This window comes from Pristis pectinata, chromosome 1, assembly GCF_009764475.1.
Source record: "Pristis pectinata isolate sPriPec2 chromosome 1, sPriPec2.1.pri, whole genome shotgun sequence".
Classification (NCBI taxonomy): Eukaryota; Metazoa; Chordata; class Chondrichthyes; order Rhinopristiformes; family Pristidae; genus Pristis; species Pristis pectinata.
In genome coordinates, this window is record NC_067405.1 from 124,310,582 (window position 1) to 124,335,541 (window position 24,960).

The 24,960-nt window shown below is 38.9% G+C and overlaps 1 protein-coding gene across 1 annotated transcript in view; it reads right to left on the reverse strand.

Annotated features, from left to right (window-relative positions):
- Nucleotides 1–24,960, reverse strand: part of LOC127581901 (Fanconi anemia group M protein homolog) — a 129,947-nt gene that overhangs the window by 18,151 nt on the left and 86,836 nt on the right. Inside the window, 4 exon segments of the mRNA XM_052036737.1 lie at nt 1,077–1,159; nt 7,460–9,776; nt 21,004–21,156; nt 22,349–22,500. Coding sequence (XP_051892697.1) covers nt 1,077–1,159; nt 7,460–9,776; nt 21,004–21,156; nt 22,349–22,500 — 2,705 coding nt within the window.

The following is a 24,960-nucleotide window of genomic DNA, read 5'->3' on the forward strand; positions in this document are numbered from 1 at the left end:
TGTTGTAGATTACAGGGGGATCTGAGGAGTGACAAATGGATTTTAATACAGATAAATGCAAGACAATGCATTTTGGAAAGTCAAATCAGCATAGGACTTGTACTATGAATGGTAGGGCACTAGGGAGTGTAATGGAACAGAGGGACGTAGGAGTACAAGTGCATAGTTCATTGAAAGGGGCATCACAGGTAGACAGGGTGATGAAAAAGGTATTTTGCACACTGGCCTTCAGTCAGGGCATTGAGTATAGCACTAGAAGACCTAGAACCCTTTGAACCACACTCATTTGCAGCCTCTCTCCATTGAGATAATAATCCCTTTTGATTGCTCTTACCAAAATTCACAACCTGACACTTCCCTGCATTAAACTCCATCTGAATCGATCTATGCCGTTGCAGCATCACAAAGTCCTCATCACATTTTTGTATCATCAACAAAGTTGGAAACTTTGCTTTTCGTTCCCTCCTACAGGACATTCATATAAATAGTAAACAATTGAGGGCCAAGAACCAATCCCTTCAGTACGTCACTAGTTACATCTCTCCAGCCTGTAAAGGACCCATTTATTCCAACTTTGTTTTCTACATGACGGCAAGGAATAAAAACTGGCCATCACACTTTCGCCTTGGGCTCTTAATTTATGAACCTCTTATGTGGCACCTTGTCTTTTGAAAATCTAAATACACTACATCTGCAGCTTCCCCTCCATCAACTCCTCAAAGGATTCTAGCAAAACACTGCGACTGCTAAGCAAGCTGAAATTGGTCAATATTTAATTTGGTGAGGTATCAGATTGCAGCCTAGCAGGAGACCATCCAGCATATTAGTATAGAACTAAAACTGGGTTAATGAAGATAAAGTACAGATAACCATCATTTATTCAATGGTTGAACAAATTCAAGTGGCTGAATAGCCCACACATCTTTTCATGCCAATAGCTCAGAACTACAAATGTTTTTAACCATCCAGGTGCTTTTCTGTGCATTCTTAGTTAAGTGAAAAACTGCTCACTTTAGTGAAGTAAAATGCTGCGTAAAGATGGATTTTGGTGCTTCTTAATATGTATATCGACCCACCTCAGGAGACTCAAGAACACTGAGTTTTATTCTTTTATTAGGTCTTCTGATAACGTCTTCATCACTCTCACTGTTGCATTCACCTGAGAAAAAGCATTTTCCAAAACATTAAAAAATTAAAGATCATCTTTCCCAAAACTGTATTAATCTATTTACATAAAGTTCAAAAACCATTGTTGCTTGATGGTTACTTAACTTCATTTTTTTTTGTTTGAAAATAGACTTTTAACCAAAGCATTATGGAACGGTCCTCAACTTATACAAGTTATTCCTGTTGAATTCTACTTCAACTCCACTTTGTTGCTTTATCCGTATGTGCCTTAACTCCCTTAGCACTCATTCGCTTTCTACTTAAGTTTTAGATAATGCCTTGGTATGTTCTGTCAATGCTTTAACATTACTTTATTCGTTGTTGAATCTCCATATAAAAATTATTCATTAATGTCATCTATTGCAACATACCTAACCACATGTAACTGAGAACAAGGTAATCACAGTTGAATATAATACCTTAAGAGCAGGAGAAAGACCTTTTGGTATCAGTAACTATACTGTGACACAGTTCATTGAGGGAAAATAGACACACAATCTACTATAACTGTTGATAAAATCTCTTTAAAGTATCAAAATGAAGGGCACATCATCAATAGTCAACTCCTAACCACTTAAGGAATGCAAGTAGTAGTATTATAGCAAATTAGAATGAAAAGATTCATAACTGACAAAACATACAAAGATATTAAAGCTTGTAATAGCAGTCTGTGAGGAGGGAGGTCTGTTCCCTTTTATCTACTGGGTTACAACCCATTTGCTCTGACCAGCTATCTTATCTTTATTAGAATGGCCCTGGAAGATATAGAACATAGAACAGTATGACACAGGAACAGGTCCTTCAGCCCACAACGCTGTGCCAAACTAATTAAGCTAATGAGATCTAATCCCTTCTGGTTGCACATGATCCATATCCCTCCCATTCCTGCATATTCATGTGCCCATCTAAGAGCCTCTTCAATGCCTCTAGTGTACCTGCCTCCACCACCATCCCTGGCAGCATGTTCCAGGTACCTATCACTCTTTTAAAAAAAACTAGCCTCATAAACCTATTTAAAATGTCCCCCTCTCACCTTAAATCTATGCCCTCTAGTATTTGACATTTCCACCCTGGGGAAAAAAACTAACCATCTATCCCTCCTATATATTTGATCTAAATTTTATATAATTCCATCAGGTTGCCTTTCAGTCTCTGCTGCTCCAGAGAAAACAACCCTAGTTTGTCCAACCCCTCCTTATAGCACATGCCCTCTAATCCAGGCAGCAGCCTAGCAAACCTCTTCTGCACTTTCCCCATAGCCTCCACATCCTTCTTATAATGGGTGACTAGAATTGAATGCAATACAGGAAGTCCCTGACTGACGAACGCCCATGCTTACTAACCGACCTCCGTAAAGCCTATTATTTAAAAAGAGTTACACACAATGATTCGTACTAACGAACGGGCGAACTAGTTTGCGCAACACTCAAAACACTGCACGTTTTAAGCTGTTCATTGGCCTGTAATCATGGCTTCAAAGCGCAAATCTGCTGCAAGTGATGGTGATGCATCGAAGGAAAGGAAAACGATCATGATTGAAATGAAAGTAGAAATAATAAAGCGTTCAGAGAGAGGTGAAATGCCAACAAACCTTGGAAAAGCATTAGGCTACAGTCGGTCAACAATCGGAACAATTATAAAGGACAAGGGGAGAGTAATGGAGTATGTAAAAGGCTCTGTCCCAATGAAAGCGACAATTATCACTAAGCAACGCAGTGGTTTAATTATTGAAAGAGGATCAAAATCAGCGTAATATTCCTATTAGCCTTGGCTTAGTGCAAGAAAAGGCAATAAGCCTTTTCAGTGATTTAAAGGCTGCACGTGCAGCAAGTGAAGGTGCTTGTGATGAAGAATTTGTTGCAAGTAGGGGTTGGTTCAACCGTTTCAAAGGGAGGGTAAATTTACACAATATCAAAGTGCAAGGTGAAGCAGCGAGTGCTGACATAAGTGCTGCAAAAGAGTTTCCTGAAATGTGGAAAAAAATTATTGAGGAGGGAGATTATGTGCCTGAGCAAATATTTAATGTAGACGAGACTGGCTTTTTTTGGAAAAAAAATGCCTTAAAGGACATAGATTTCAAAAGAGGAAAAAAATGCTCCAGGAGTTTACAGCTGAGGACATCGCCGAAGCCAGGCAAGCTGTGGTTGGTATTGGTAATAATCAACTGCAGTTAGACATTAATGAAGATGATGTCTTAGACTTGCTCGAATCCCATGCCGAAGAACTAACCAGTGAGGACCTTATGGAGCTGGAGCAGCAGATGATAACATTTGAGGAAGAAGGCTGGGACCAAGAAACCCCAGAACCCAAGAAGTTTTCGACGAAGGAGTTAGCTGAAGCCTTTCGTCTCATTGAAGCAGGGATGGCAAAGTTAGAGGAGCAAGATCCTAACGCAGAGAGGTTCAACAAAGTCTACCAGATAGTTACCAACGGCCTCAGCTCCTACAAGGCCATTTATAATGAGGAAAAGCCCTGTTCAAGCCACCTTGATGTTCACTTTAAGAAATTGACTTCAGAAGTTAACCTTCACTCTACTGCAGCAGAATCAGGCCCTGACTCTCCAGTAGCAGTATCAATCCCTGACTCCCCAGCACCAGGCCCATCATCCAATTAATAAAGTCATTTTAATTGTTAATTAAGGCTCCTTCTGGTATGCAAGACATCAAATGGAACGAGAGTAAGTGTTAACCTTTAATCATTATCTTTTCTTTCCTATCTAAACCGTTTAAGAAATGTTTCTTTAATGTTTTTTTATACCCACACACACACACACACACACACACTCTCTCTCTCAATCATAAACATTTGACTAATTGACGCTAGATGTGAACTGTATGTAACTGTTCTGACTTGCATACAAATTCAAATTATAACAGACTCAAAAATGGAACTCGTTCGTAATCCGGGGACTTCCTGTACTTCAGATGTGGCCGCACCAGAGTTTTATAAAGCTGCAACACAACTTCCTGACTCTTGAACTCAACTCCTCAAGTAACGAAGGCAAGCAGACTATATGTCATCTTTACTACCTTATTGACTCGTGCAGCCAATTTCAGGGAGCTATGGACTTGGACCCCAAGGTCCCTCTGTACATCAATGCTGTTAAGGGTCCTACCATTAACTGTGTACTTTCCCTTTACATTTGATCTTCCAAAGTGCAACACCTCAAACTTTCCCAGATTAAACTCCACCTGCTATTTCTCCACCCATATCTGCAACTGAGTGATATGCCACTGTATCCTTTGGCATCCTTCTATACTATCCACAACACCGCTAATCTTTGTGTCATATGCAAACTCATCTGCAATCCACCCATCCATGTTTTCATCCAAGTCATTTATATATATCACAAACAGCAGAGGTCGCAGTACAGATTCCTGTGAAACACAACTAGTCACAGACCTCCAGCCAGAATAAGACCCATCTATCACTACCGTCTTCTAAGGACAAGCCAATTCTGAATTCAAATGGCCAAGTCACTGTGAATCCCATACATCTTAATCCTCTGGATGAGCCTACCATGAGGAACCTTGTCGAATATTTTACAGATGTCCACTGCTCTACCTTCATTAATCACCTTCATCACCTCCTCAAAAGACTCAATCAAGTTAGTAAGACATGACCTGCCCCACACGATGCAATGCTGACTCTCAAATGACAAAGGAACAACATTAGCTACTTGCCAATTCCCTGGGACCTTGTCTGTGACGAAAGAGGACACAAAAGATGTTGGTCAAGATCATAGCAATCTCATTTCTTGCCTCTCTCAATAACCTGGGGTACATTGCATCAGGCCCTGGGGATTTATTCACCTTAATGTTCTTTGAGACCCAACACCACCTCTATATATGTCAAAATGCCCTAGCATATTATCATGCTCCACAGTGACCTCACTATCCACCATGTCCTCCTCCTTGGTGAATACCAATGCAAATTACTCATTAAGAACCTTGTCCACATCCTCTACCTCCAAGGACATGTTCCCTCCTTGAGTGGTCCTACCCTCTCTTATTTATACCAACTGATTATCCTCTTGCTCTTGAGGAATGTATAGAATGCCTTGGGATTCTCTTTAATCCTTTTCATGACCCTTCCTAATTCCCTTCTTGAGTTCTTTTCTGGCTTCTTTATATTCCTCAAGGGCCCTGTTCAATTTTAGCTCCCTAAACCTTACATATGCTTCCTTTTTATTCTTGACTAAATTCACCTCTCCCATTTTCCAAGGTTCCCTTACCTTGCCATTATTGTCTGTCCTTCTTACTGGAACATACTGGTCCTATACTCTATGCAGCTGGTCTTTAAACAACCTCCGCATGCCAATGGAGACTTGCCCAAAAAAGCTGTTCCAATTAACTCTCCCTAGCTCCTGCCTAATGCTCTTGTAATCAATTTAATACTTTCCCACAAGGTCCATTCTTATCCTCATTCATAGTCCATAAACTTAGGGAGTTGTGATCACTGTTCCCTAAATGTCCTCCAGTGAAAGGTCAGTCACTTGGCCAGGCTCATTACCCAACACCAGGTCCAGTACAGCCTCTCCTCTCATTAGACTATCCACATACTGCTTTAAGAAACTCTCCTGGACACACCTAACAAGTTCCACCCTGTCTAACCATCTTGCACCAAGGAGGTCCCAGTCTATATTGGGAAAGTTGAAGCCACTATGACAACCCTGTTGTTTTTGCACCTTTCCCTAATCTGCCTGCATACATGTTCCTCAATGTGCCAGTGGCTACTGGGTAATCTTTATAGTATAATCCCAGACTGATTGCACCTTTCTTATTTTTGAGTTCTACTCATATAGATTCAGTAGATGAGCCCTCCATTATGTCCCCCCCGAGTGCAGCTGATATTGTCCATGATTAATAGCGCAATTCCTTCCCCTCTTTTACCTATCTCTTCCAAGACATCAAAACCCTGGAACATTAAGCAGCCAGTCCTGTCCTTCTCTCAACCAAGTCTCTGTAATGGCCACAATATCATAGTTCCACGTATTGATCAATGCTGTTCAGCTCATTTACCCTTAATACTCCTTGCATTAAAATAAACACACTTCAATGCTTCCATCCCATCGTGTATACTACCTTGCTCTTGCTTGTCCTTCCTTACAGACTTACTGTAATTTGAAATTCTCTACAAGTATTAATGGTGGAATCAGACCACAGGCCAGAAATAGGCATGGTTTACCATGCTTCACATTACTCAGAATTTAAAGACAATGCTGCATAGACCTAACTGCTCCTCAGATATTTGCTATGTATCTTACCATGGTATTAAGTGTCTTGGGACAGATTCCCAGCTAACTCTGTCTTGGTACCCATTTTCTTACAGTTGGAAGGGTGAATCATAGGGTGTCGCTAAATCGGTGACTAATTTGGGAGTCTTCCCTGACCTTACAATTAATAAAACACGGGTGGAGCAAAGCAGAATCTGGGATAATAGGAGAGCTTTTGAGGTGAACCGCACGTGGGCCTTGGTTTAACACTTTGACTGCCTTGAGAAGGTGACCAAGATGACAGCATCCATTACAAAAGGTGACAAGACTGAGTAGCTCCAATGCTTGCTAGCCATCTTGTTCCACTTGTTACAAGATGCACAAGTCTTTTTTTTAATTTATTTGCATTCTGATATTTATGGCAGCTGTCACTTCTTGGTGATTCCAAATGATTCTGCCGTCATATCCAAGTTCAAGTCCACCTCCTTGCCCAAAACAAGAAAGTAAACATTTTTAATTCTGGAACAAACTGAAAAAGGGATGGTACAGTTGATTGTACATTATCCACACCAGAATATTAGCAGCAACTTTAACGTACACAATAAAAATGTATCTATATAAATAATTTGAGATTCAGCATATGATACATCAACATTCAAATTAACAAATGGATTTTAAATAAATGTTCAAACTCTGGGCTTAGTACAGAGAAGGAATAAAGTTTACAAAGATTGCAGTTCTATTATTAAATATATATCACATTTGTTCAGAGTTCTCCTTTTCCTGGTTCTCCTTCTCCTGATCTCCTAGACAGATCACTCTCGATATATTTTACAAATAGCCATTATACACTTGAGAGTTATACAATAAACATTGACAGTTGGGCAAAAAGCCTGGACCTGACCTTGTCTATAAGCACTAGATTGCCAGTAATTACACATAACTTTATGATTATGAGATAGTGCTTTCAGTCAGAATACCCGATTGTACATTTAAGCAATAACTAGTCATAATTTTAAAATTTCATAACTTATTCATAATCCATAACTTATTCAAAATTTAAAATCAATTTCTTACCATTAATAGGCATTGCAAGATTTTTGCAGAAAACGTTCAGTTTGTTAGTTATAAGCGATTTCTCTCCGTGTATTTCACTTGCATCACATTTCACAGCAACCCCAGAATTGTTAGGAGACTCTTCCAATTCAGAAAAGAAACCATTTTTAACAACCTCTTTGTTTTCTGTGACATTCCTGATCACAGCATTTTGAGAAATCACTGGATTGTCTTTAAACAGTGTTTTGCTGGAAGTAGTACCACAGAAGTTGAAAGAAGAGGTTTTTTTTGGCGTAATGGATGCAAAGGCTGGAGATGAGGTAAACAAAGCCCGGCGATCAAGCTGGCAAATTGGAGAAAACAAATCCTGTGTTGTCAAATGCTGTCCTTCATTACAAGGCCAAGTATCCATTTTGCCTGGTTGTGAAGATGTACATTTTAAAGATATTGGTGTTGAGCATCCCCTTTTTACTTTTGTTTCTTCACCAAACAATTTTAAAGCAGCCACATTGCTGCATTCATCTTGCATCGTCTTTGCTAGTTCAACATTTTCTGAAGATTTGTCTACAAAATGTTCTGAGAATTCAGTGTTTTTGCTGCACATAGTATTAGTCATTGAGGCATCACTGTCTTTAGTTACATCTTCAAATGAAAAGCCTAGATCAAAGTTTACAGAAAATAATTCATCTGAACAATTGTACTTACTGCCACTATTATTCGCATCAGGTCTATGCTGATCAACACATGTATTTTCAAAAAGCATTTGGCTTTGAAATGTTTTATGCAGAAGTGACTCTCCTGTTACCTCTTGTTCAGTTTCTCCATTTTCCAAACTTTTATTGGTGGCTGCTTTAACATTTTGGATTGGCTCATTCAACACAGAGGACTGCTGCTCCAGTCCAGGGATATCCTTTGTGATTACACAGCTTTTATGGTTAGGAATGCAGATAGTTAAAAGGCCAGCATGCGACAGATTATCTTCAAACAAGGACAAACTGTTTTCATATACAAGTAGTTCATCCTTCATAGAATTCTGTGTTTTATTGTTTTTGCTTTTGTTTTCTTCACTGTTATGACGACACTGGTGTGAAGAATTAAATATTTCTTCTTCACTTACATTTGACTGAGCTTTATTATCTTGTTCCAAATATTCAATACCGCTATCAAATAAATCATCCCAGGAGGGGCTGGATCCTCCATTATCACGATTGCTCAAGGGTTCAGAGGACACACTGTCTATGCAAGTCATTAAAACTGTTGATTTAATATTGATTGGTGGTGAACCACTTTTGTTGGTTTTTAAAACATTAACTGGTGCTGTTTTTGAAGTACTTGATTGCCTTCTATTTTCTTCGTCATTTACTTCTTCCAAAAAAGGAAACACATCTAGAGGAGGAGATGTATTAAGAAACAACTTTACATTTTCCAGAACCATTTCAACACTGGTGGGAACTTGCTTTATTGAATTGTAATTGGAATATTCCGATTCATAATTGGGATGTTCAACGTCAAGTGAATAAAATCCCTTTCTTCCTGGGCCTGAATTTGAAGAACTTTGATGTATATTGTGGTCCTGAATTATGAAAGATTCTGGGTAATAAAACAAGTTGGATCCATTTATTCCACACATTGCTGTGTTATTTAATTGACTATTGTGGCCAGAGTCAACACTCTTCAATTCACTGCATTTCTGAAGATTGCCATCTGTCATTACATCCCTCATCACGTAATCATTTATTGGTTCAGACTGAATGTACTCTCCATTTTCTTTCTTCCTTGTGTAAATACTTTTGGGTTTAGTATTTGTTGATTTGCTTTCAGAAGAATCTTCATTCAAATTTATTTTCATGTGATCCTCCAATATTTCCCTTGATTCTAACAAATCAAAACAAGACATAATCTGCACATCGTTCCTTATCTCCACTTCAGTTTCTCCCTCTGACAGATAGATTTGTTCATTTGTTTTTGATACAGTATCTTCAGAGGGAACTTCTTTACAATTCCCAGGAACACATAGTGCAGACTCCCTTGTTTCTTTGGAATTTGCAGTTTCAGGACTAGAGGAGGACCAATAACCCTTAGTCTTTTTCATTTTACTTGCGTTAAAAATAGAGCATTCCTCATCTTCATCCATTAATGTACACATATTTTGTTTTACATTATTATTTTTGCATTTCTTCCTTTCTTGTCTAGGCTTCATTAACTGATCCATTTTACATTTTGCTTGATTATTTGCAACTGAAGTAGGTGTAAATTTAGATTGCAGTGTGATGGTTGGTACAAAAACATCATCCCTATTTAAATAAGGCATAATTTCCGATGAATAGCCACAGTCACTCTGCAAATAGCAATACAAATTATTAAAGAAAAGATTAAACATTTACTGTAATCTTCATGTAAAAAAAAGAGCATACAAATTGGCCACATATTAAGTTACACAGTATTTCTCTGTACATGGTTATCTGGTAAGAACTATCTAGACGAGCACTTGAATCGCCAAGGATAAAAGGCTATGGACCAAATGTTGATAAGTGTGATTAGTAAAGATGGGTACCGAATGATCAGCATGGACATGGTGAGCCAAAGGGATTGTTTCTAAGCTGTATGAATGCATGACTTTAAATCAGGGTGAACAAGGAAGGCTTCAAAATAAGGTTGCTGCATTGTGATTTTTCTCTTATTCTTTCAATTTGTCTTTTTTTGTTTTCCAGTAGCCCTAACATACAGCATAACTATTGACTTTAAATCTCAAATTAATAAGCAGACTGACATCGCTGTAGTATTTCAATAAGAGTCTCAAACAATCACAGATTCAAACAAAAACACAAGAATTTGGTTTAGGACAGAAGGTTCACAGAATCAAAAAAATGGTTGCAGAACAGGAGACTATTCAAGTCCATTCCTGCTCTATGCAAAGACAATGCAACTAGTAGCATTCCCTCAACTTCTTTCCATTGGGGTATTTATGCAGATTTTTTTATCACTACAATTGAATCTACCTCCAGTGCATTCCAGGCCCTAACCATTATGTAAAACTGTTTTTCCTCATGTCACTTTTGCTTTTTGTTTTGCCAATCACCTTAATTCTGCATCCTCCTGCTCTCGACCCTTCCATCAATAGCAAGCTCCCCCCCACATCTACTTTACCTACACACTTCAGTTTTAAATAAGTCAGATCTCCTCATAACCTCTTCTGTTCTAAAAACTACCCCAGTTTCTCTATTCTATCTCCATAACTAAAGCCCCTCATTAAACTTCTACTGCACCCTCTTCAGAGCATTCACATCTTTCCTAAGTTGCGGCACTCAAAAGTCGACGCAGTATTTCATTTGTTGCCAATCTTGTTTTACAAATGTTCATGACTTCCATTGCCTTCTACTCAATGCCTCTGCTTATGAAGCCCAGAATCCAAACACGCTTCTTTTAAAATACATTTTCTCAACCTATCCTGTGACTTTTAACAAAAAATACACACATACCCTTAGACATTGGTGTACTAGATCCCTTCTTAGAATTGTGTCCTCATTATTTGTTTCTTCCAATTCTTCATACCAAAATGTCACATTTCTCAGCATTATTTTTTGTTTACCATCTATTCTTACAGCCTCCATCTCCTGAAGCCATTACTTTTCTTTTCACATTTCACCACAACTTCAAGTTGTGTGTCAACTGCAAATATCAAATTGTGCCTAGCACAATACAAGTCAAAAGACTTGTATATTAAGAAAAGTAATGGTCCTTCTACCAATACCAAGGGAACTCCTCTGTTCACTTACCTGCACTTCAAAAAAAAACAACTTTTCAATGTTACTCAGATCCTGTTACTTGGCCAAATTTCTTTCAATGCTACCACTGATGCTTTTTCTTGATGACAAACCCATAATTTTATCAAATGCCTTTTGGAAATGCGTACATACCGCATCATATTTTCCCCAGCGATCCTTTCAGATACTTAATCAAAATCTACTCTTAATCAAGTTATTCAATGTGATTTGCCTTTAGCAAATCCATATAGGCTTTTTCTGAGCAATTCATACTTATTGAAATGCTAATCGTGTCAATGATATGTTCCCCCACCATCAAGGTTAAACCTCCTGGTCTGGAATTGAAGTTTATCCTTACAATCTTCTTTGAACAAAGGTGTAATATTTCCAATTTTCCATTCCTCAAATACCACCTTGAATTTATGGTAGTTTGGAAGATTATAGACAGAACTTCTGCAATTTTCATCCTCGTTTTCCTCAGCAACCTATGGTGCAGGCATCTGGACCTGGTGATTTATCCAAAACTAACTAGCATCTTTTTAAAAAAAACCTCCTCTGTCAATTTCAGCCCATCTAGAATCTCAATTATATCTCCCTCTGCTGAGACTCCACCAGCATTCTTTAATACCTTAGCCATGCCCTCTGTCTCCATGAGTAAATTTCCTTTCTCGTCTCTGATCAATCCTGCCTCTCCTCTTACGATCCTTTTCCTATTCACATACTTCTAAAATATTTTTGGATTCCCTTTTACACCTTCTGCCAGTCTTTTTTTGGCGTCTCTTATTTCCTTTTTTATTTCCTTTCTGAACTTTCTGCAGTCAGCCTGCTCCTCACTTGCATTAACAACCAGGCATTTGTCCCTGGCCTTTCTTTCACTATATTTTATTCTTTTCATTTTAGTCATCCATGGGACTCTGGCTTTAATTTCCCTAGCATATTACTTCAGAGCAATGTTACTAGGCAACAGCTAGGGCAGCCCCACTTCAAATTCCTTCCATTGTTCAATTACAGCTTTGCCTACAAAGCTTCAATTTCAATGGATCCAGCCCAATCTATTCGCATCCCATTGAGATAAGCCCTTCTCCAACTGACCATTTTTCCCTTAAAATAGTCCATATCCATTTTCATAACTATTCTAAGCTTTGGGATATTACAATTTCTATTTCCCATGTTACTCCGACTGATACTTCCTCCATATGGCCATTCTCATTTTCCAGAAGCAAGTCCAGTTATGCTGCCTTTCTTATTGGGTCAAGAAACAATAAACTCAAGAAAACACTTCTGAAACTCTGCCTCTTCTTCGTCACTTATGCTTTTGCTATCTCAGTCTTTGGATAGTTTCTGCTATCACAGTCTTTGGATAGTTAAGTTCATTATCACCCTTGTTCAGCTTTTGCACATTTACTTAATTACTAAACAAATTAGCTCAACATCCTTCCCATTAGTTGGCAGCCTTCAGAACAGTCCCTGTATTGCAATCACAAATGGGCTGTTTCTAAATTCTAACCATACAGATTCTGTCTTTTGTCAATCCATGGTACCCACTCTCTCTCTAGCACTGCAATATTTTCCCTAACCAAACTGCCACCTCCCTTTCCTGAACACATTGTTTCAAGGAATATTTAGAACTCATTCCAGTCCCTTTTTTTTAAATCCAGGCCTCTGTTATCGCCATCCCACATGGCTAATTGTGCCTGCATTTCTCCGACCTTCAACAGTGCCGAGGTCAAGAGGGCTGAAAGCTTCAAGTTCCTAGGAATAATCATCACCAGTAGCCTGTCCTAGTTCAACCACGTAGATGCCATGGCCAAGAAAGCTCACCAGCACCACTACTTCCTCAGGAGGCTAAAGAAATTTGGGATGTCCCCATTGACCCTCACCAATTTTTAATCAATGCACCGTAGAAAGCATCCTATCCGGATGCATCATGGCTTGGTATGGCAACTGCTCTGCCCAGGACTGCAAGAAACTGCAGAGAGTTGTGGACACAGCTCAACACATCACAGAAACCAGCCTTCCCTGCATGGACTACACTTCTCACTGCCTTAGTAAAGCAGCCAGCATAATTAAAGACCCCACCCATTGAACCATAGAACATTACAGCATAGAAAACAGGCCATTCGGCCCTTCTAGTCTGTGCCAAAACTTTATTCCGCTAATCCCATTGACCTGCACCCAGTCCATAACCCTCCAGACCTCTCCCATCCATGTATCTATCCAATTTATTCTTAAAACTTAAGAGTGAGCCTGCATTTACCATGTCAGACAGCAGCTTGTTCCACACTCCCACCACTCTGAGTGAAGAAGTTTCCCCTGATGTTCCCCCTAAACCTTTCCCCTTTCACCCTAAAGCCACGTCCTCTCGTACTTCTCTCTCCTAATCTAGGTGGAAAGAGCTTGCTCGCATTAACTCTGTCTATACTCCTCATAATTTTGTAAACTTCTATTAAATCTCCCCTCATTCTTCTACGCTCCAAGGAGTAAAGTCCTAACCTGTTCAATCTTTCCCTGTAACTCAACTCCTGAAGACCCAGCAACATTCTATTAAATCTTCTCTGCACTCTTTCGATCTTACTGATATCCTTCCTATAGTTAGGTGACCAGAACGGCACACAATACTCCAAATTTGGCCTCACCAATGTCTTATACAACCTCACCATAACATCCCAACTCCTATACTCAATACTTTGATTTAAGAATGCCGGGATGCCAAAAGCTTTCTTTACAACCCTGTCTACCTGTGATACCACTTTCAGGGAATTATGTATCTGAACTCCCATATCCCTTTGTACCTCCGCACTCCTCAGTGCCCTACCATTTACTGTGTATGCCCTACCTTGATTTGTCCTTCCAAAATGCAACACTTCACGCTTGTCTGCATTAAATTCCATCTGCCATTTTCTGACCCATTTTTCCAGTTAGTCCAGATCCCTCTGCAAGCTTTGAAAGCCTTCCTCGCTGTCCACAACGCCTCCAATCTTAGTGTCATCAGCAAACTTGCTGATCCAATTTATCACATTATCATCTAGATCATTGATATAAACAAACAAACAACAATGGACCCAGCACAGATCCCTGAGGCACACCACTAGTCACAGGCCTCCAGTCTGAGAAACAAATTATCCACTACCATTCTGTCTTCTCCCACACAGCCAATTTCATATCCAGTTTACAACTCTCCATGGATACCTAGTGTCTGAACCTTCTGAACTAACCTCCCATGTGGGATCTTGTCAAAGGCTTTACTAAAGTCCATGTAGACAACATCCACAGCCTTTCCTTCATCTACTTTCTTGGTAACCTCCTCAAAAAACTCTACAAGATTCGTTAAACACGATCTACCATGCACAAAGCCATGCTAACTATCCTTAATCAGCCCTTGGCTGTCCAAATACTTGTATATCCAATCTCTCAGAACACCTTCCAATAATTTAACTACCACTGATGTCAGACTCACCGGCCTGGAATTACCTGGTTTACTTTTAGAGCCTTTTTTAAACAATGGAACAACATGAGCTACCCTCCAGTCCTCCGGCACCACATCCGTGGCTAAGGACATTTTAAATATATCTGCCAAGACCCCTGCAATTCTCCCTTCTCCTCCCTCCCACCAGGCAGAAGATACAAAAGCCTGAAAGCACGTACCACCAGGCTCAAGGACAGTTTCTATACTGCTGTTATAACAGTCCCCTAGTACGATAAGACGGACTCTTGACCTCACAATCTACTTCATTATGGCCTTGCACTTCATTGTCTGCCTGCACTGCACTCTCTCTCTCTGCAACTGCAATACTTTATTCTGCATTCTGTTATTGTTTTCCCTTGAACTACCTCAATGCGCTATTGTAATTAAATGATCTGTATGGATGGCGTGGAAAACAAAGTTTTTCACTGTACCTCAGTACTTGTGACAATAATAAACCAAATTTCTTGCATATACACTCTCCCTTAGTCTGGTCTGTTCTTATAAACCTTGTTCAGTGGCTACTTACTTCTTCCAATATCTCCCCACCCTTTTTCTCCTTTTCAATGCAACATGCCTGTGCCCAACCCCCTATCAAATTAATTTAAATCTCCCCCACCCCCTCCCTCAATACGCAGCACTAGTGAACTTTCCCACAAGGACATTAGTCCCAGTTCTGTGGAGGTGCAATCAATCCAGACTGGACATATCCCACTCCACCAGAACTGGTGCCAATCCCTCAGAAATCCAAAACCCTCCCTTGGCTAATGCAAGGCCAGGAAAAGAGCATGCAGAACTAATCAAACTAAATGAAATGAAAATCAATTCCTTCATGTTCTATCTAGGGTAGGATGATAGGTGCTGGAGATGGATAAGACAGAGCTGTAGATATGAACTGCATTACAGTTTCTGCTTCTCAATGAGAATCACTTTACACTATATAAAATTTATAATATCCAGATGAAGTTGCTTCATGGAGTACTTAGACTTGGCTATCAGTCTAATCATTCTTGAACATCTATCGAATAGTATCACAAAGTGTTGGCTAAATTAAAGCTTGGAGGAGCAATGTAAAACAGATAAGAAGATTCTGAGCTTTACGTTAGGCTGACATCAATGCAGTGAGACATTGTTCATGATAAACTATGCAAACCTGTTAATAACATGATAGAAGTGAGGTGTTCAAACAAGAACTTAATGTGATACAGAACCTGTTTACAGCAATAAGATGCAAGAGTTTGTGTAGATCACATTCAGTCAGCAAGGTGCTGCCCCAGACCCTTCTTACTCCCCAGAGCAAATGGTGAGCTGCCCATGTTTGCTCTTCCCCGAAGGGAGACTGCCAAAGCTGGCTCTTGATCAGAATGACCCAACAAAATGCTGGGACATCTGCCTGTAAACAGCAAGTCACTCCCAAAATATTTTGACAGATAGTCAAACCAGTTTTTCAAGCTGTCAAAAGAGCTAGAATGTTTCTGAATAAGTTTGAAATTCACAGACATTCAAAAATATTTAAGCGCTATAAATATTAAACTGTTAATTAAAATTTTCAAGAACACTAGAAAACAAATTAAAATTAAAAGAAATTAAAATCTCTACACCTCACAGTCATCCTTCTTTACTGAGATAAATAGATGCGATAACCTAATGCCTAGTCTAACCTATCAATACTACAGCACCCAGTATAACTCCATCAGAAATTACAGGATGTAGGTGTCCAACCATCGGATTTCATAAGGAGTTCAACATTAGTGTGCAATTTGAGCAAAAGCTAAGACTGCTCAGGAAGTTCTGGGTTTTTGTTTGCATGTCCCTCCCTGAAAGAATTTGTGCACCACAGCCAATGTATCCAAATCCAAATCACATAATTAACAAGCAAAGTAACATCCCCAATATTTACTCCAAGGAACATACTTCTTTTCAATCAGTAAAACATCCACGCAGCATTATTTTCTGTTTCCTGCCCCTTAGCTAACTATGCATCTATTTTACTAATGTGCCTTTAATACTACATGCTTCTACTTCTGAATAATTCTGTTAAGTGGTAGATTATCTTTGCTCTACCTTTATCAATCCTCTCTGTTACGTCAAAGAACTGGTTAGTCAGACATTGGTTAGATGCAGCAGATCCATAACAGCTGTCCTTTATTAACCCATGCTTCTCCAATATATTTTGTGCCTCAGTTATATCCTCTATCCCCAAAAGATTTCCTTTTTGTTCCAGTTTGGGCCCAACAATTTATTTAACTTATTTTTCATCATTTTTCCAAATCCATAACAAATGTTAAAGCATTCTTATGTTATCTAATCTTTTTTCATACAATTTCTTTGTCTTTCATGTGTAGTTTTTCCAGGAAATCATGACAATCTAATGGACTGAGAAAACTAGAAAAATAAAAGCATATAATAAAGGCAATTAGGGGCAATGAGAAAATATGAAAAAATACTGGCAGTATGGCTGCGAGATATAGCAAAGGTCTCCTTCAAACCGCAAATGATAAAGAAAAACAGTTCTATAGACACCTTCAAGGTCAAGATCCAACAAAAGAATTGTGACCTAAAGAACAGGTGATGGGCAGAAAGCATGCAAGGGGCCCAAAAGATAAACTACATGCTTGGATTTTTCTACAGCCCAAACACCCAAGAACTCACCCAATGAGAGCCAAGAATGGAGAACAACTTATTAAGCACAAAGACAATCAGCATCTGAGAAAACTCCTCAACGAGGACTGTGCCCAAGTATTCTTGACTCCATTCCACGACACACTCTCAGACCCATTTTACCCACGACCTAGACCTAGTAGAAATTGAAAAGGTCAAATGCTAAATGAAAAGTGATATCCCTGATGAAGTTGTGAAACTTGGCTGAGAGGAACCTCTGACAAATTTAGACTTAAGGATGGATAAATTCCTGGGGCCTGATGAGATGCAGCCCAGGTTTCTATGGGAGGCAAGGAAAGATGTTGCTGGGACCCTAACAGATTACCACACTTTGAGGAGGAAATAATATTCACCAGGATATTGCCTGAGATAGAGCATTTCAGTTATAAGAGACTGAACAGACTGTATTTATATTCCCTGGAGCAAAAGAGACTGAGGTACCTGAGATGAGGGAAAAGATAGGGTGGACTGTAGGAAACCATTCCCCATAAATGAGGCATCTAAAATTAAAGAACATTAATTTAGGGTAACGTGCAAGAGATTTAGAGAGGATCTGAGGAAGAACTTTTTCATTCAGAGGGTGTTTGGGATCTGGAACGTACTGCCTAAACAGGTGACGGTGACAGGTACTCTCACAACATTTAAGTATCATTGAAATCAACAGTGAACTGCCAAAGCATAGAAAGCTTTAGACCAACTGCTAATAAATGGCTTTAATACAGGCAGGCACTTTATGGTCAGTGTAGACATGGTGGGCTGAAGGACCTGTTCCTGCACTGTATGACTAAATTCACACTCTCATCTCCACCATCTGCAATAAGAAAAAAAACATGACAGGGGACATCAGAGACATCATAGTTGTATTCCAAAAAGGAAACAAATACAATTGAAAAAACTATACAGGGATCTCCCTGCTGTCTGTCACATGGAAAGAAATTGCAAAGGTCTTCCTCAATTGTCTAGTCCTTGTGGCCAGAGAGCTACTCACTTAATCACAGTGTGGATTTCATCCATTAAAGGGTGCAATGGATATGATCATCATCAACAACTCCAAGAAAATGCAAGGCACAGCAATAAACTACTATTGATGGCCTTTGTCGTGTTAAAATTTGCCTGAAAGTGGTGGAATAGATACTTAGATTTCTAGCAGTCATGCACTAAGTAGTAATTTTCATGGAGTGGTAAATGTATCCATGACTCACAACCAACCACACACATGCATAATGGTAAATGAATGTACATGATGGTAGTTAAAATGGAGAAATGGCTGAAAAGATTGAGTATTTCCTTTGGACCCGAGTTCATAGAAGGCAAGGTGCATGGAAATGGTGCTCTAATGTCTGATGATAGTGAGCACTCAAAAGTGGTCTCAACTAAATGCCAGCAAATGTCCATCCCACGTGTCCCCTTTTGGTCTCCCCTCCTTTAGCTCTTCTTATGATTCTGAGTTTGACACAAATGCTGATGGTAATGACAAATAGTCAAGTGAGCATCAATCTGTAGTCTTTCCCATCATTCCTATCCCCCTACCCTCCATGCTCTATATCCAACAGGTGGTGGTGGTGTTTAGCTTGGCTTCAATTCCTTTTCCTATTCCACCTAGCAAGAACCCCATGACAAACCACTCTCATATCCTGTTGATGCCAATAAAATTTCCAAGTCTGGCGGCACAATACTATTCAGGTAAAATTCTCATTGAATTTCTAGAACAAACATTTAAAGTTTTGGTAGAAGTTTCCTTGCTTGTATCAGAAGTCTACTTCAAACAGCCAATTCTAGCAATAAGACTTTATGTAACCATTCAGCCCTCATCTTTTCCCCATGTTTAGCTTAAAGATGTTGCAAAAGGTTACTTATTGCTGACTTAGCCAGCAAAAATAGCATGCAACCACTTCAATTTGTTAGAAACCACTTTAACTGGTAAGGTTCTTAACCATCCTTAGAGTGGCTATTCCTAGCACGATTCAACTTTACTAAGATGGCATTTTGTGGGAAAGGCATGCCGACCATACATTGCAGTTCAAATTCACATCTTGGCCATCTCAGAGACTGTTTAGTACCAAAAGTACCTAGGCAGATGAAAAGCTGCCTCTATTTCTTTACTTTGAGCTGTATTCACATGCAAGCTTCTTTACTAACATGCATTACTACAGAACTAACAGTGTCACATGTATCGGTTTCCTTGCCAACAGAGATTTGAAAGTACATTAACCTCTTTTTGGAGCAAACAACACAAATGATTATAAAACTGTAAAAAGACCAAAACAAAGACAGTCAATTGCAAATGTAATCCTCCTGTATATGGTTTTTCCAGTTACTGTAGTAACTAAAGGTATACCAAAGTCCAAGAGGCATTTTTAATATCACTAACAATGGATTTATTTACTTCATTAAATCAGGGCATCATGTTCACACCTGAAAAACATACAGCTCAACCAGCTGTGTTTTAATTTCATGATGCAGATATGAAATGCTTAAAAAAATCCTGCATCGCACTTTACTAAATTTACAATCAATTTTTAAATCTTTTGAGGTTATATATTAAAATGTAATTTCAAGATATTGCTCTTTTCAAAAGGAATATTTTTTTTTAAGTTTGAAATCAAACCCCAAATTGCCACTGTTTAATTATGTGACCATTTAACTTGCTATAATTGCTTCAATAAAGTTCATTGTCAATATTTGTTCTTTGCTTAAATAACATTTTTCTACCAAATGAAGAATTCAGAGAAATTAAATTTAATTCACAAAGGCTTGTATTTTTTTCATTTTATGATATAGTTGTTCTCAGAAGAGAGTAGAGGAGAAGGGAGTGTAACCCATTCAAGGCACCCAAATCATTTCCATTCACTGATGGCAAATCACCTTTGTTACAATGCATCCCAAGCTTCAATCCCAGAATAGTATATCTCTTCCTATCTATGATTTGTTCATCACACCAGTTGTTGTTAGGGAATGGACTTGTGATACAAAATGGCAAGAGGGGATGCAGGACAAAACTGATGTGCCGTGACCAATGCAATCCAAAAATATTCGATTTATATTCTTTTGGTCAGATAAAAAAGGCAATGTTATCCAGTCAGACTAGGCCAAATTCAGTCCCAAGCATTTAACCCACTGCCTAACAAAGTTCACTTCAATTTATCCTTTAATTCCCAAAATGAGATTTATTAGGTTATTTTATAAATACATACAATTGATTTCTTTGTACACCTTTCAAATCAAAATGTCTAATACATTAGATTCAGAGCTATGCAAGAACTGCAATATTAAACTGACTTCAAACCTACTTTCACTGCAAGATGTACTTACTCAAGTCTGGAAATCTAATTTTTGTTTTGACTGATCTATTATGTATATTATTCGGACTTGCAAAAAGCAGATTTTATCTGTTTGGTTTCATCACTTGACCTCTTCTTCACGTAATTTAATTTGAAAACACGGGGTTCTTTCTATCCAACTAGTCAAGAATGGTTTGGCACTTTCCCAGTAGAGCAGTATTAAGATGTAATCTGGAAGGAACTCAGGAGGAGGACAGGATAGAAGACAATTTATTTCAACAAAATATAGAACACAGAATTTTACTGGATATTAACTCTACTTAGTATTACAGATTGTTAAGTAGCAATTTATGTTCAGAAAACAATTGCAAGCTACAATCAGAAGACTTCACTGACCTCTTCTTGTCTCATCAAATCAATCATGTCCATGATACTAATGAAGTGTTGGCAGCGATCAGAATGATCAACCATGTGGGTAGAAAGTGGATGGTTTTGCCAGAGACTCCATTCTGACAGAGAAAGTTTACGAATTGTACCACTCTCCTGTTCCTATATGAAACAAATAGGAAAGACTTGAAACAACTGCACGTAATACATGAATACACCAACATAAACCTAATCAAAATGGAAAATTTTAGGAATGTCGTTGGTTAGGCAGAAGGTTTGGAGAATAAATTTCACAGCATGGATAGAAAGATCACCAGCAATCCACAGGGAAGCAGTGCACAAACCAGAGTTAGAAAAGCAAAGTTCAAGTAGTTGCAGGGCAATCGCAGTTAATGGAGAGAGGGAAGGACATGTCCACAAAAATTTGAATTCTCATCCACATTTTGAGATCACTGTGTAGACTAGGTCATGAATAGAGTTTTGGATGAGCTGGGAGTTAATAAGAACATTTGCAGGTAAATGGGGCTATTATGGCACAGAGGGCTATTGTAAAGAGAAACTTCCTTAATGAAAAACTTCTCAAAAAGCATGAAACACAATCCTCAAATCAAGTTCCAAAAACTATGTAGGAATTTTTTTTAAAACTACTAGACTTCAGATACAGAGTAATATCTCATCACTCAGTAGTGTGGCACATTATTTACAACCAAGTTTCCATTAAGACACACTCCATAACGTCAGTTGACTGCCACCATCCATTTTAGGAGACACAAGTTGCCACATAATGCCCCTGATTTTCTGGATACATGAGAGTTCATGTATCCAGAAAATCAGGAGCATTATGTGAGTATAACAATATAAATTCATCCTTCTATGTAAGCTTGGATGATAGCAAAATAATTAACATGGTAATAATTAGAGATCCAAAAATCAAATCTTTATAATTCTTTCCTCTTCCAATTACACGTTACTTAGACGACCATCTGGCTCAAAGGCAACCTCCATGAGAACCAGAAGAGGGGAAAAAGGCTCAAGACCAGTGGCATTGAGAATTAATTGAAAATGAAATTTTTCTTTGTACTAATAGATTATGATGCTGCTGCTGCAAGAACTGTCTACAGTAAATGATGCTTGATTATAAAGAGAATACTAGTGAACAAAGAAACATCGTTAGTGCATGACACAATGGAAGAATTAAGCATGCCTTTCAAAAGGAAACCTTATACACCATGGATTTTGCTCAGGAAAGAGGTGACATGGATTCCTTTTATCCCCCCCATCACATTAAGGTAATGACATTCCTTGTTTGTGTGCTATGATTGAAAAAAAGAAAAAAAAATTGGTATCATATTACCATATCATTTGATCCATCTTTCACAAATTCAAATGGAAGAAACATTAATCTTGGTGCTCTCAAATCATTTTTCAATCGAAATTTTCTGTCCCAAACTTCAAATTCTTCAGGGGTTAATAAACCATCCTCCTTAATCTTTGTCTGCTTATTCACTGTAGGAAAAAACAGAAATGTAGCTACATAGAAGCAAATGATTTTGAAAAGTTTAACACAATAAAAAGGATACATTTTAAAATTATTTCAAATATTCATTTCTAGTCAGTATATTTCCCTCAGAGAATAAACCACAGAAAATACAGGCTCTCCCCAGATTACAAACGCCCAATTTATGGACACCCATACATATGAACAAGATCCTATAATATTATCAAATTCAAAAGTCTGGTGTACGGTCCTATTTTTGCTATTACGAATGGCAGAAATACCATCATCTCTCCCTCCACTTTTAGTAATTGTTCTTTCGTTTTAATCTTACATGCTTTTGATGCCATTCATTACAATACTGTGGAGGTATAGTTACCATAGAGTGTTTTTGTGTATTTTTTGACTTATGGACAAAATTGGTATTGGTTTATTATTGTCACTTGCACAGAGGTACAGTGAAAAGCTTGTCTTTTGCATACCAATCATACAGGTCAATTCATTACACAGTGCAGTTACATTGAGTTAGTACAAAGTGTATTGATGTAGTACAGGGGAAAACAGTAACAGTACAGAGTAAAGTGTCACAGCTACAGAGGAAGTGCAGTGCAATAAGGTGCAAGGTCACAACAAGGTAGATCGTGAGGTCAAGAGTCCATCTCATTCTATAAGGGAACCGTTCAATAGTCTTATCACAGTGGGGTAGAAGCTGTCCTTAAGTCTGGTGGTACGTGCCCTCAGACTCCTGTATCTTCTACCCGATGGAAGAGGAGAAAAGAGAGAATGTCCCGGGTGGGTGGGGTCTTTGATTATACTGGCTGCTACACCAAAACAACGAAAGGTAAAGACAGAGTCCAAGGACGGGAGTCTGGTGTCCGTGATGCGCTGGGCTGTGTCCACAACTCTCTGCAGCTTCTTGCGGTCCTGGGCAGAGCAGTTGCCGTACCAAGCCGTGATACATCCAGATAGGATGCTTTCTATGGTGTATCGGTAAAAGTTGGTGAGAGTCAAAGGGGACAAACCAAATTTCTTTAGCCTCCTGAGGAAGTAGAGGCGCTGGTGAGTTTTCTTGGCCATGGCATCTATGTGGTTGGACCAGGACAGGCTGTTGGTGATATTCACTCCCAGGAACTTGAAGCTCTCAACCCTCTCAACCTCAGCACCATTGATGTAGACAGGTGCATGTACACCACCCCCTTTCCTGAAGTCAATGACCAGCTCTTTTGTTTTGTTGACATTGAGGGAAAGGTTGTTGTCACTGACACCATTCCACTAAGCTCTCTACCTCCTTCCTGTGCTCCGACTCATTGCTGTTTGAGATACAGCCTACAACGGTGGTATCATCTGCAAACTTGTAGATGGAGTTAGAGCAGAATCTGGCCACACAGTCATGAGTGTATAGGAAGTAGAGTACAGGGCTGAGGATGCAGCCTTGTGGGACACCAGTGTTGAGAATAACCGTGCTGGAGGTATTGCTGCCTATCCTCACTGCTTGCGGTCTGTTTGTTAGAAAGTCAAGGATTCAGTTACAGAGGGAGGTGTTGAGTCCTAGGTCTCGGAGTTTGGTGACAAGCTTGCTTGGAATTATTGTATTGAAGGCAGAGCTGTAGTCATTAAACAATAGTTTAACGTATGTGTCTTTACTGTCCAAATGCTCCAGATCTGAGTGTAGGGCCAGGGAGATGGCATCCACTGTAGACCTGTTTCGCCAATAGGCGAATTGCAATGGGTCCAGGTTGTCTGGTAGGCTGGAGTTGATGCGTGCCATGACCAACCTCTCAAAGCACTTCATGATCAACTTATGAACATCTGTAAAAACAGAACCCATTTGATACCCGGGGACAGCCTGCATGTATTTTAAAATAAAGTAGTCAGGGTCAATAAATGATAGTCCACCGAGGAAATTACTTTTCCATTGCTAAAAAGGTTCTAGGAGGATAGCAACAGAGAAAAGAACAGGAAAGATCACAGAGTTGCCCCTTTTTCACCTATTTTAGATTGAATATGATGCATTAAAAATTCAAAATAATATTATTCCAGTTCTGAAGAAAGGTAGACATTAAACCTTAACTCTGGTTTTCTCTCCACAGATGATCCCTGACTGCTGAGCACTTCAACATTTTCTGTTTCATTACCTAATCATGAAATACAATGAAACCAAGAGATAAATAATCAAAAGAACCTAGAACGTTTATTTGATATATATTAGCACCTTCCCCAAGTCAGAAGCAAATGAATTCATGTCTGATTTCTAGAACTTGATTTTGCCTGACATTTCAACACTGTCATTAAAGGTAAAATCCTACAAAGTAGACTTGTGTAACATGGGGACTAATGTCCCCGTTGCATTTTCCACTTGAGAGTTTTCCCAAACACCCACAAAACCTTCCTGTTTTGACAATCATAATCAAAAACAGATCAATCGATCTTTCTGCTGTTTGTGGGAATCATATACCTGCAAATGGATTTCA